The following is a 13,904-nucleotide window of genomic DNA, read 5'->3' on the forward strand; positions in this document are numbered from 1 at the left end:
ATTGGAATACCTTTGTATAATTCTAAGACTGGCATTGGTTTATTGTAATGCAAATTATACAGCACACATGGGATCTTTTGGTTTACCCTCATTGTCCACTGCACGTCCTTGTATGTTGAACTGACTGTAAATATTCAGACCTTCTCCTATCACATTTTACTTGCATGCAAAACCAACTGGCCATGTTTTTTAAATGTATTTTGAGTTTTAAATACATTTTTTCGATGACCTGCAGCTTTTAGTACCGTCCTTCAATGTTCATAGCAGTGACCTTGACCTTATGTTGGAAAACCCTTGTGAAGTCATTTCAGCAGCATTGAAAGAGCTGCTGCAATGAAACTGCGGTATAATAACAGTTAACATCCAGAGACAGAAAGTGGTGTGGAAAAAAGTGTCCTTTGAGGAGCTTGTTTATGGACTCCCATGTGGTGAGGTCTTCTGCCTGGCAGTGGATGGAGTCTGTTCAGAGCCCAGCCCTCCTCCTCTGATCAGCAGGGCCACCCAGAGTGGAAGGGAAGAGTCTGTTTTCTCTTCTTGGGTGGATGGACGATAGGAAATAATCACAACCCTTATGGGTCTTAGATGGGGGTATGTGGGGTGGGCTTTCCGAATTAGCCGTGGAAGACTTTTCCTGCCCAGCCCCCCTGCTTTGTGTAGTATTACCACATGGCTGAGCTACTGGAGTCCATCGAAGACACACAGGCACTCTGCGGTGAGGGGAGTCCCGTTGATTTTGGCTACGCTTCTGCAACAGCTGCAAGGGTTGTAGAACTCAGCTACAGCCGCATGGGTACTAGAACTCAGCTATAGCCGCATGGGTACTAGACCTCTACCACACATGCATGGGTACTAGACCTGTACCACAGATGCATGGGTACTAGACCTGTGCTACGGATGCATGAGTACTAGATCTATGTGATAGATAAATGAGTACTAGACCTCTACCACAGATGCATGAGTACTAGACCTATGCCAAGATACATGGGTACTAGGACTTTGTGATAGATAAATGAGTACTAAACCTCTACCACAGATGCATGGGTACTAGACCTCTTTGAAAGATAAATGAGTACTAGACCTGTACCACAAATGCATGGGTACTAGACCTGTGCTACGGATGCATGAGTACTAGGCCTGTGCCACAGATGCATGGGTACTAGATCTATGTGATAGATAAATGAGTACTAAACCTCTACCACAGATGCATGAGTACTAGACCTCTGTGATAGATAAATGAGTACTAGACCTGTGCCACAAATGCATAGGTACTAGATCTTTTTGATAGATGACTACCATCATTGCTTGGTAAAAGAGATATTTTCTAGTGTATGACTTTTCTGATCAGTATCATGCTGTGTATTACAGATATATTATTACACCACAGTGGGTAATTAATCATTGCTGTTTTCTTCCTTTAATACCAAAAATAAACCAAGACAGGTCTATCACTATCAACAATTAAATTCTCAAGATAACTTGTTATCCGAGGTGAAGAGCAATTAGCTTAAATGTATAACGTTGGATGGTCCTGTGGAAGAAATAATCGAGACACATTGTGAGCGAAGAGACATGTGTCCCTGGTTCATTAAGAAAACGAATGAGAGGAAACACCCCCATTTAGAGAACATTCAGCAATAATTTATTTTCATTATCTCAAGAACCACCAAGTTTTCTCATCTGGAAAATTCATTATCAGTTGCCAACAACACGGTTTTGAAAAATGTATAGTTACTATACAAATTCTTAATAGAAAAAAGAATAAATTAACAGTGGAATCTATTCATTTTTTTCTTACAATTCCACATTAGTTTTTTCCCCCTACAACATACATTTTTAATGTCTTGTTACGTTTGAACAGAACCCGGTAAAATCATGTTACATGCTCTATGGACAGATGGAGGTGAGCTGTATGCTTTTAGTCCTTCATTTTTGCACAACTATTGACGACAAGAAGTAAAATCCTACACCTAGTTAACAAAGCAGAAACTGGTGATCTTTGTAGCACCTGCAAGGGTGGTTACAATATCCAAACTAAAGTCTAATACTGATTTTATGAAAAAATAAAAATCTGAATATTATTAAAACAATGGTCAATGTTCTTTTTAAAAAAGCTACCCTCCATATCTGTAAATTCCGAGTAATGTGCTATATTATTTATTGTTCATTTGGCTATAAAAAACGGCTTATTCCTCTATTTGAATTAAAAACTGTGATGGTGTGACGGTGAAAAGGTATCGCTCACATTGGTTCCGGGATCAGAGATTACCACAAGTTGAGGGTCGGGTATAGTCAGGGTGGAGGAATACATCCTACGCAGGACATTTAACAGGAGACACTCATACCTCTTTTTTTTTTTAATTCCAGCATCTGCCTTTTTTTTTTCTTTTAAACATGCTGGATAACTCAAGGGGGGCACATTTATTTTTCATAAAACTGTCCTTTACCACACCGTTCACTGGCTTTCCAAGCAGTCTGCATACACCCAACTTTGAAACACTGGACTGCTATTGGTTTTTAAATGTGATATTAACTGGGTGGAATGACACATTTCCAAACGATCCTCTCGCTGCCACCACGAGTGGGTTGAAAGATGACGTTACCAAAGTTCTCCCGCCACTAAACGCCACTGGCTTGTAATCCTGGCTTTGATTTGTCCGTTATGGAAACACGTTGTCCTTTGTGAAGTACTCCATGGATCGTGAGGCCAGTGGTGTGCACTTGTCAACAACACGCATCCTTTCTAGGATAACCTTCAGAGCTTCAACGTTCCCATATTATTGAGTCTGATGATGGACGATGAGAACCACTCAGCCAGTGTTTGGGACACAGCCAACAGGTGACGACGACAACTGAACATCCTGGAGCCTTGAAGGTGCAGCATATATAAGAGTGGCTGCTCACTTATGCAAGAACACAACCTTGGCCAATAATGTGCTTTACCATATCAGGTATATTCTTGTGTTTAATGTGAATATTTCTTCTCCCTAGGTCTGCTGAGACTGTCAAGGTTTGAGGGCACACTTGGAGAGCTATAAAGACATGGAACCCTGCTTTTTTCGGTACAAAGTATGGCTTCAATACATTTTCTTCGAACCCTCCCTGGTCCTATCCTAACAGTATAGAAGTGCAAACCCAGCAGCCATGTAGGGTACCTTGCTGTCTGTAGCCATACACTGTAAACCAATTTTGTGTGTGAAACGGTCCCATTACATCACCCAGAGTAGACTGATGACAGCGTGACAGCACAGGTAGAGTGAATTCACCCGAATTTCCACAGTACTTCACAGGCATGAATGCAAATATGTAATTTAAAGTTTTTTTCTCAATCACAGTTTATCCCAACAATGACTGAGGTCCATTCATAGGGGATGTGGTGTTCAATTCAAATGAAGCAGCCCAACATAACTAAATGAAACACTGTAAAAACCAGTTACAATTAATTCAACAGTTGTTTTAAAAACTTATTATGGCTATAAATTTTTAAATGGTGATACACCGTGAAATACAGTGAGTCCTTTGTCTATGTTTTCCTAACAAAACAAAACTTGTATTTTGCCAGCCGGTTACTGACGGGTGTACTATAAATGTGAACGGAACTGCCAAAGCCCATTTTTGATTTTCTGAATTACTCTACTCTATGGCATGATCTTTAAAATAACACTTCTACCAAGAGTTGGTTATAAAAACCTGTTTTGTTCAGTAAGGCATAACTTCAATTAGAAATCACAGCAACCCCAAAGGTGACAAATTGATGAGGGACTATCATGATTTTACTTCTGTAGGCTGTTGAATGGTTGTCATGTCCCAGCGCGGTTACAGTACAAGTGTGGGAGCACCGAGGTGGAGTAGCACCAGTGTGATCCTACCGTCAGTGTGAGAGGTACTTTAAACACTGCTCAAAGTCTGAGCCGTGGACCTTTGCTCACCAGGCTGCTGCGGGCCACAATGGGATAAAACAGAACTGCGGAGAGATCTGAGGTTTGACCATATCAGGCCTACCAAAATCATGCATTTTCCCACGACTAGTCTGATATGGTCCTATAACATGGTATCATATGACCGGATAAGGCGATACCGTGATACCTCGAATCCCATGAAACACTTTTGTTTGTTTCTGAATATATAAAGAGGGAACATGAATTTACGGTGTGTCTAGTATCACAGCAACAGATGTGTGCTGACAAAGGTACACTCAGACCAAGACATGAGATATGGACACCGGGGTAAAAGACCAGAGTCCAGAGAGACACAAGGGTACTATACAAGACACTGTGTTGTATGAATACTGGTATTCCTCTAGCGGAATGACAGGGATAGGCAGAACCTCTGGAAGCCCTGGACACCCCATGCTGCATCTTTGGTTGCAGAGGGACTGGGATGAGATACAGCTGATCCAGGCTACTGTGGACAGGGGACACCTGCATTTAACAGCTAATGGGGAGGGGTGCAGGGGATTGTTCTCAAAATTAGGCTGCGAGAATTCCAGAGGATACATTTTTTAAAAAAAAAAAAGAATTGACAAGGGAAATCAAAATTATACAGTTTCTGGAACACAAATCAATAGCATGTGGGATAGTGTACATATTTCTTTATGTTCTCCAGGAGCATCATGTGTATTGTTCCGTTATAAGACAGGGAAAACGTTCATAGTGATGGGAGTGTTGCAGAGCAGGGGTTGGTTCTTCAGCATGGTAATATGAGGGCTGGTGGGAGAAGGTGCGTGATGTTGAGGTTGGACGGGTGCCTTTGTGTTTGCGGTTCCAACAGAGGCCATGGGACTCCTAGTTGTGCTCACAGCAGCTGCTGTGGGTGTGCAGGAGGCTGGAGTGACCCAGGCTCTGGCTGGACCTGGGATCTCAGCTTGAGGTCCAGTGCAGTGTGGTCCTTGGCCTGGTGGGATCGCGGGCAGGACCCCAGCTGGGTGGGGACATGCTCATTACCCCCTTAGGTATCGTGGGTGGAAAGTGCGTCCAGTGGATGGTTTGTCTGAGCAAGGTGGCTAGATCCAACCCACGGGCACATTGGCCAGCCTAGAGAACACTCAGAGGGGAGGGGGTCAACGACACGACTTCAGACCAGGGTCCCGGGCTTGGCTTTCTCTCGACCATACCACTGGACATCCACGAGCTCAGAGCAGAGAGAACTGTCCAAGAAACAGCTGTCGTTAAATGAACTGCAAAAAGAAAGAGACATAATCGAGATGAAGATATCAATTTTCTGAGCCTCATTTAAATCTACTGGGTATTACCTCAAAGTCTGATAAGCCAGATGTCAACTGCACATGAAAAGACTCAACAACTGTGATATGGCATCAAAGACTCCTCTTTTTATCTCTGTAAAAGCTATAACATAAATCAGACATTCCTCAGACTGTCATAGATGAAGATTTTCAGCATTATACAAATGTATATATTATCAACCAGTGGCTCCTATAGTCTTCTTTGTGTTAAAACACTGAACTATTGATATTAATGCTTTTACTAAAGTTCACTGGCTCCTCATGTTACAAACGTGCAAAGTATGAATTTTTGAAAAGCATATCATTTCCCTTTTGTTTATTTATTTGTAATGCTTCTACCTGTTGCATAGGGAAAGTGACCTGTGTTTCCACGCCCAGCCCTTGGGGAGGAGGTAAATTGCATCCAGGCACAAAAGGAGTGTCGTTAGACCTTAATTCAACTCCCCGCACAGTGTTTAGTGTCTGGTATTTGTGACTGTCGGTGATACATAACATGATAAGGAACACTGTACATGTTCATGGGACAAAGTGAAAATGAGCCTGTGGAGACGCACGAGTATTTTCATTTTTAGTCATTTTAGAAAATTTTTACTTTTTATTTTGCTTGAAGTTAATTGAAAATACAATAAAAATTATCACACAATATAATTTAATTACTGTACATACCTTTACCTCAAGTTTTTAACTGAACCTAAGCAGGGAACACTTTGAGGAACATGATGATTTTGGATATACAAACAAATTGAGTTATGAACAGATTTCCAGTCCCAGTTGTGTTTGTATGAAGAGGACCCAGTGTATTAATATGTAAGACAAGGCAAAAAAGGGCAGTAGGAAGCAACATATTTTAATTCACTTCAAGCTGGGGAAAAAAAAAAAGATAAAGCACAAAGAAGTTAGATGCTGTTGGGTAAAGCCAGCAAAAGATAGAGACAGACAGAGTGCATGCTGGGAGACAGGGAGTCCTGCACTGTACCTCTATTCGTCAGTGCTTTGTTGACCTGAAGACTGACAGCGATCCTCAGTGGGAGAGCTTTCTGCCGTGCCTCTACACCAAGAGAAGTGGACAGCAGAGTGAAGCAGAGGTGTGTTAGTACAGTGGTGGAAGGAGTGGAGGCGTTAGGGCGGTTCCATGTGGTTAGCAGTTAGGGGGTCGAAGCCCTTTAACAGTGCGAAGCCAAAGAGGGGTGAGTGTTAGCTTGCAAAGGTAAAGGAGTGAGCTCTTTTCTCTAGAACTTACTACTCCAGTGCTCAACCTTAAATACGCTCCAGTGTGTTCATAATTCAGCAGCTAGGAACCTCACCAAGTTCTGCACAAAAGGTCATGTCACACCTGTTTCAGAATCCCTTCACCGGTTTCCTGTAAGGGTTCGAGTCCATTTTGATGGTCTGTAAAGCTCTACATCGCTTGATGCCTCTGTACTGTACTTCTCAGACTGTCTATTGTGTTGTACTGTATTTTCTATCCTTTTATCAGTGTTCCTTCATCTGACTCTCGTCTTTTAGACATCCCTCAAGCTCTCCTGTGCTCTGGGGGAGATACTGTTTTACTTTCTCCTGCTATGTTTGCCAAACTTTCCTTCTCAAAAACATGAGGGAATCTCCTACTCTTTTAATCCAAGCTTAAGACCGATGTGTTCAGAATCGTTTTCCACTAACATGTTTGCATGGTTCTTTTTCCCTTTCGCTCAGTCATACTTTATTCTGTTATCCATATCATCGTCATTGTATTTTCCTGCTTAAATTTGTTGATTTTTAATTTATTGTAAATCTGCTCTTGTATGATTATTGCACCCTACATATCCTTCTACTTACTGTAAAGTGGTTCGAGAAGCTGCTCTACATAAAAAAGGCTCTAGATGAAAAATGCATATTATTATATGAAACTCTGGATAGTTAAAGAAGTTGTGGCAATAGAAAGGAATGCGTCTTTGTTCTGGAACAATTTGCATGTAACACGTATGGCTGCAATTCCCATAGACATGGAGACACCCCAGTATTTTTCCTAAAGATGATGAATGGCAGTCCTGTGCTCTGGTTCCAGATCCAGCAAAAAGATCCAACACAAACAGGCCTTTTCAGCCAAAACTTCATTTCCACTCAACCTTCCTAACTACAATGGAGATCCGTATGTATACAGTATATAGATATGAATATATGCAATAATTATATTTGATTAAGCATTGATACAAGTTGTGATATGACCAGAGCAGAACGTCCCTCTGTGTCCAAAGTGCACCAGTGTATTCACCACCTTAAAAAAAATTTTGCTGGATTCTACCAAGATAAAGATATGATTTGACAATATTGGGAGACACATCACTGTATTGTTCATTTCCCTTTTTTATACACTATTACTTCCATCAGCCTTAGTCAGCTGAATTTTAACTGACGACTTGTGCTTTGCGCCTTCTGTGCCAAGTGAAGGGAAGCAGACATGGTTGAGAGAGATGAGCAAAAGGAGGGTCAGTAGGAGAAACGGTGAAAAAGGTCAAAGGTGAAGTTGGACATTTTGGGGGTGCTCATACCCGCTCTGCCAGCTGAGGATGTGCTGCGGACTGCTGGGAGGAGTGGCGGCCGGTTCACTGGACGGGGTCACACTCCTCTGGCTGTGCGGTGAGGCTGCTGCAGGGACACACACACACATATGAAGGCCGGTGATCCTCCTGTGATATCACCAGCATGCGGGGTATTGGACAGGAGACAGGGTCAAAATGCCACTAAATCATTTTTCCTAATATGTTTATGACCATATAGTCTTTACAGGTGTGGTCTATGAAATCACTGTGACCCTGCACCCCAGAGACACTGAATGCACCCAAACAGGACTGTGGTACCACCTTAATTCAACTCCCATCCAGTTTTTACAGCTCATTGCATCAAAATATAATATTAATCCTATAAATATCCAAGCTGGACTAAAAAGATTTTTCAAAAAGCAGCAGAAAACTGTAGAAACTGCAGAAAAGAAAACACGGACTTATGTGATAACTGGGACCAAACAGGAGCTGCTTGTGAGGATGCATATTTTTATTTATTATACCTTAATCTGAGGTTTCTTTCCTGCAAATAAACCTCATAGGCTTTCAGCGGCTGTGGTTTATGAAGCAACTGTGGTCTCATTCCCTAGAGACGCTGAACAAACCTAAACAGGACAGGAATGTGGCACTGTCTCAATTCAACTCCCTTCCACAGTGTTTACAGCTCACACACACACACACACACACACACACACACACACCTTCAGAACCGCTTGTCCCATAGGGGGTCGCGGGGAACCGGAGCCAACCCAGCAACACAGGGCGTAAGGCCGGAGGGGGAGGGGACACACCCAGGACGGGACGCCAGTCCGTCGCAAGGCACCCCAAGTGGGACTTGAACCCCAGACCAACCGGAGAGCAGGACCCAGTCCAACCCACTGCGCCACTGCGCCACCGCGCCCCCCCCTGTTTACAGCTCATTCCCTCAAAAGACAATACTGACTGCAGACACATCCGAACCGCGTAAGACAGATTTCTGGCAAACTGCAGGAAAAGGATGTGTGGAGTTCACTGACACGGACTGGTGTTAAAGACCCTAAAAGACAGATACGGCTTCGGATGCGATTTCCTGGAAATGAATACCGTGTAGATGATGTAATGTGTGAACGCTTATCCTTTTGGGACGCGTCATGAGGGCGTGATAGAAAGACCGTTTGCTGCTTTCAGGTTGTGAAAACTCGCTGCTTGGTGAACGCTAGTGGATCAGTGTTGGTCTTTCACAGAAAGGTAAACACCTGAGCTCATGGAGGGGAGGGAATGGAGCAGATGGGCGCCCCGCCACCCACGATGGTCATATTTCACCCAGTCGGACCACCACGACTGCCATACCACCAGCCTTCTCTTGGACATCGAGGGCGAGTGCATGAATTTTAGGGAGTGTGTATCTGTGGGGGAGGCCGGTGTCTTACCTACGGATCCCCGGGAAAGCGTCCCCGTGCGGGTGGTGCCACGAGTGCGTGCTGGCGAGCCCTGTGGGGTGCTGAACTCAACGGCGTGCGAGGGCCGGCCGTGCTCCTTCAGAGAGCCCGATGAGCGCTGGTACCAGCAGCGCAGCTCCTCCGACACAGCAGTCCGGGTCGTGACCCCGCTCCCTCCCTCGCGCCCCACGGAGGGAGTCCTTACAATCTGCGAGCGTGATGGAGGCAGGCGGCTGCCTCCCTCACCAGCCTCGTCCCCGCTATGCCAGGTTTCTTTGTAAAGGCCGCCTGCTGTGTAGGAACTGGAAGTCTTGAACTGGGCCTTGACACTGTAGTGCCCCTCCTGGTCGCTCTCCAGGCTGCGCACCACTACTGGTGTGGCACTGCCCTCCACGTACAGAGGATATTCCTTAATGCGGTACTGTGAGGATGGCTGGCTCTGGCTGTGCATGTAGACACCGCGGTGGCCACCGCCCCCACCGTTCCTGGCCGCCAGGTTGGGCATGCTTCCAGAGCTGGAGGACCCCAAGTTGCCTGCAGATTTGTGGCGCTGCCGTTGGCGCTGCCGCGCCTTGGAGGGTGAGTCCTCACCCAGCGTCGAATAGTTAGCGCTGCCCGCGGCGGGGTAGTAGTGCTCCGAGCTGGAGTGGCTGGTGCAGGAGGAGCAGTCATCCAGCGGGTCCGAGCCGTTGCTGCTGCGCGTGCCCGGCGTGCAGAAGTCCGGGCTGCCCGTTTCGGGTTCGGAGCCCAGCAGCTTCCCCTGGGACTCCAGGCTCGCGCTGCGGTCCCTGAAGTGCTGGGCCAAGCTGTGCAGCCGTGTGGGACTTATATCCACGGACCTGGAGAGGGGAATGTTAACATCAAGCAGTGGTGTATATGTACTGTTTATTTAGCAGACCTGCACTGATTATTATGTACAATTTAGCTGACACTGTTATCCAAAATTGTCTACTCTTTCATGCAGTAGAGCTACAAAACATACTTACATACAAATTAAGTGTAATTTAGAGTCATCGGTGAAACTGAAATGCATTTTTTTGGATTGTGGGAGGAAACCAGAGCACCCAGAGGAAACAGGATCAAGGGGAGGAACATGGAAACTCCACACTGACCGAACCGGGTTTAGACCCTCATCCAAATGCACAACCCAGGCTGCCAGCTGACCTGGTGGAGTGAACGTAGTGGGGTGCGCGAGTCCGTAGGTCAGGTGTGGAGGGCATGCTGGACTGTGAGCTCCAGTGCGTTGGGCCCCGGATAGGGCTGTTTTGCAGCGAGCTGCTCCCGCCAGCCTCCGCGCAGCTGCTTGAGCTCGGGAAGCGCCGGTGGCTGCTGTGGACAAGCAAGGGCATTGCATCAGCTCCTGTTTAGGCCCCCCTTGGAGCATGGGAAATGACTTAAACCACAGCCAGCCGCTTGGTGGGATGTTTACACAGGGGGTGTTTATGTAAAGAGTGTAGATAGGAGGCACTCCCCCGGGACCCCACACCAAGCAGTGTCAGTGACTGGTCCACATAGCTGTGGCGGCGAGGACGCTCTGTGAGTACAGACATTTATGTGCTGTAAGCTGGTACCTTCTCATTTCTGGTCCTATAGTGGACCCACCTAGAATGGCTGTGCGCGGAGCGCTTCTTGGTGCGCTCATATGGCTCGTCCAGCGAGGACTCGCTCCACATCTTGGGCTTGATGGGGGATTTGTCATAGTCACTGCGCTGGTAGTGCAGGTGACGGAGACCCTCCAGGGATTGTGGGGGAGGGGGCCTACTGTGGGATGGTGGCCTGGGTGGCAGGCCCTTGTGTGGGGATGCTGCCGGGGAGAAGGTACCCGTCCCCTGGGGGTCATCTGAGAAAAAGGGACATACTGAGTAAAACTGGTTCGCTGAAAATACATGAGATCAGCAAGTTCTTGGGTTTCTCCTAAAACTACAGACCAGCAACTTATATCAGTCTTCACAGGACTGAAAATGACCAGATCTAACAAATGCCTATATTAATCACAGGCAATGTGAAAGTTAAAATCGCACAACACGTTGACACACAATGTATAAATTATTATTATTTATTGATTTAGCTGATGCTTTTCTCAAAAGCAACTACAATGTCATTTATATAATTTCTTCCAATAGCAGGAGTGGGGGATTTTATCCTTGGTCCTTTGACTGCAAAGTAACTCCTCCAAGCACTACGCCACCTGCTGCCCAAGTATATATAGTTTGAATTAATGAAAAGCCGTCTTTACACGTACCATCATCGAGAACCATGGCATCTGAAAGGGAACTGTCCTCAGACCCGATATTGGCCTCTGCAAAGGATAATAAAGAGTTTTTAAGGCGGGTTGCAAAGCAGACCAATAAAATCAAATATATACACAAGGGAAACTGTTTCCCAAGTGGTCCACTATTTCCCTTCCTTTCCTTCATAAAACACAGAGGTTTTGTTTTGTTGAAGTACGCTTTTAGGCTTGTAGAAACCCATTGCCTTAGAATAAATATTTGCGATCCTGTCTACCAAGCACCGAGAGCTCAGGTCTAGCTGCCTTATATCAACGTCCCCTGAGACAATGCTGTCTCATCAGCCATGAGCTGCTCAACAGGATCCTAAATGCTGCTATTTATTCCTTAGCTTGCTTTCATATATAAAGGAAATGATAACTTTACTCATTTTATATAGGAAACTTCACAGGAACAGTTTAAGGTCAGTACTGAGCTAAAGGGTATTACAGTCGTCCCCAGGACTAGAACCGGCGACCTTGAGGTTACGCGTGTGCATCATTCACCACTGTGCTCTTTATTTTCCCTATATTTTTCTTTTTATTTCACTTCGGGCTGAGAGGTAAAAGATCGAAGGTTTAGATTATAGTTACTGAAATGAATCTCATTTTGTACACTAGGTTTATATAGTACTTCCTGCAGTATTCAAATAAATGTAATTGAAAATAGGGTGTAACTGCTGAATAATTTTATGCTGAAAACAAAGGCAGGAAAGGCGCATAGTATTATTATTGTGCTCTTTTTAGTAATATACAAAAGCCTTGTGACATTTTACTGGAACGGCAAAGGAAGAAAGCTTTTAAATTAGTTCATTCTTGATGAAATATTGTAAATGTATAAAAGTGGCATTTATATTTTAAAGGTTACATTAGATTAAGATATCCAGGACTGTTTGCTTTCATGGCACTGCTTTAGTCAGCATGAAATCACAGCCAAGTGCTGAATGTACTGAATGAGATTTTTCATTTAAAAGTCTCATATTAGTCTCATTTGCTGAAGCAAACAATGGTGTCACTCCTGTCCAGTGCTTAACATAGATAGATAGATAGATAGTCCATCTGTCACTCACCCTCAATAATGAGCGAAGCTCTCTGTGTGGGTTTCTTGCCAGACCGGACACGGTACTCATTGATGGCATTTTCAATGTCCTGAAGCTTCTTCAGGGAGTTTAGGTATGAGGCCTTCCTCTGCTTCCTCAGTTTCTTGCTGCTAACATGAGGATCACCTGCCAGCCGCCGCGCAGCCTCTGTGATCTGGGACTGGATGGCGAATTCCCGCTCCAGCCGCTCCAACTCCTCCTCCTGCCACAGGAGGACACAGGGCTGTCAATCTCCATACTCTACCCTAGCCATGTTACCCCTGCCCTCAAACCACCAGACCAGGCAGGCACTGCTTAGTCCAGCTTCGGTGATGCTTCCTTTCAGCCCCACAGCTGTACCATAACACACCACTGGGAGAAAGTAATTTTTTAAGAAACTCTACTCCCAGTCATTCCGGGATCATTCCCATCCACTTTATAAAATGAAACCCAAACAGTGAACTATACTAAGAGTTAAGGCTGTATCCAACACAAAGTTTGGGTTTTGAAGAGTAACAACAGCCAATTCTCATGGTGCTACTAAAAGCGGAGCGAGATGCCGGATCCACTACGGCTCACATTGTATGGGAAGGGCCCTGGTGTAGCTCTCTGGCTTGGCTGGGCCTGTGGGTTGGAGCGCCATGCTGCCCAACCTCAACTCCAGGGCAGGGGCCCAGAAAAACAAAGTGGAGCAGAACAGCCAATGTGGTTATTCTTAGAAGAGAACGGGGCATGAAAAAAAAAAAAAGATGGTTCTCAGCTCCTAGAGGGACGGGGAGGGTGGTAACACGGTGCCTTGGATCAACAAAGAAATGCAGCTACGGCTATTTGTAACACTCTCGGGCTAATGCATTCCAAAAAGTCCAAAACCCGAAGAACAGCAGTGCTGTGTATGTGAGTGAAGCTGATCGCGAAGAGCGCTGAAACAAAACTGTGCAGAATAAGGCCATTCTTTTTTCTCTCTAAAGTTCAGAATATCATACCCTTGGCTTGGTGTCAACGCACACAGTTCCACTATCACCATTTCCTATGACTAACTGGAGACTGTCTGAGGTAAGAGCATCATGGAAAGTCTGCAAAGACCATAACTGCGGTCTATAATAAGCATGCCGACATCGGTTGAACTTCCGTGAAGAAGTGAACATGAGGTGAACTTCTGTGGGGACTATGAAAGTGCCCTCACCTCTCCCTTGGGCAGTATCTTCTGTTCGTCCAGCTTGAAAGCGGTGCCAATTTTGCGGCGAACTATAGGTGGCTCCTCTCCTGGATCCAGGGGGTACTCTTTGGGCAATTTCCCGGTCAGCTCCTAGGATGTAGGGAATAGAAAACGTTTCACATTGTCACACTTTAAAACACTTCTAC

At 45.2% G+C, this 13,904-nt stretch overlaps 1 protein-coding gene across 10 annotated transcripts in view; it reads right to left on the bottom strand.

Moving 5' to 3' along the window:
- Positions 1-1,669: 1,669 nt before the first annotated feature.
- frmd4a (FERM domain containing 4A) overlaps positions 1,670-13,904 on the bottom strand; it is a 160,582-nt gene continuing 148,347 nt past the window's right edge. For 7 of the 10 annotated variants that reach the window (XM_029248663.1, XM_029248664.1, XM_029248665.1 and 4 more), the window contains exons 16-23: positions 13,726-13,848; positions 12,534-12,765; positions 11,440-11,496; positions 10,800-11,037; positions 10,362-10,526; positions 9,189-10,036; positions 7,768-7,864; positions 1,670-5,173 (exon numbers count right to left, since the gene is read on the bottom strand). In XM_029248663.1, the coding sequence (XP_029104496.1) occupies positions 5,071-5,173; positions 7,768-7,864; positions 9,189-10,036; positions 10,362-10,526; positions 10,800-11,037; positions 11,440-11,496; positions 12,534-12,765; positions 13,726-13,848 (1,863 nt within the window). In that variant the 3' untranslated portion in view covers positions 1,670-5,070. Of the gene's footprint in view, positions 5,174-6,215; positions 6,288-7,767; positions 7,865-9,188; positions 10,037-10,361; positions 10,527-10,799; positions 11,038-11,439; positions 11,497-12,533; positions 12,766-13,725; positions 13,849-13,904 lie in introns of all 10 variants that reach the window. The other 3 variants (XM_029248662.1, XM_029248658.1, XM_029248659.1) reach the window with 2 other exon arrangements.

The sequence above is a fragment of the Scleropages formosus genome, chromosome 24, assembly GCF_900964775.1.
Source record: "Scleropages formosus chromosome 24, fSclFor1.1, whole genome shotgun sequence".
Taxonomy (NCBI): domain Eukaryota; kingdom Metazoa; phylum Chordata; class Actinopteri; order Osteoglossiformes; family Osteoglossidae; genus Scleropages; species Scleropages formosus.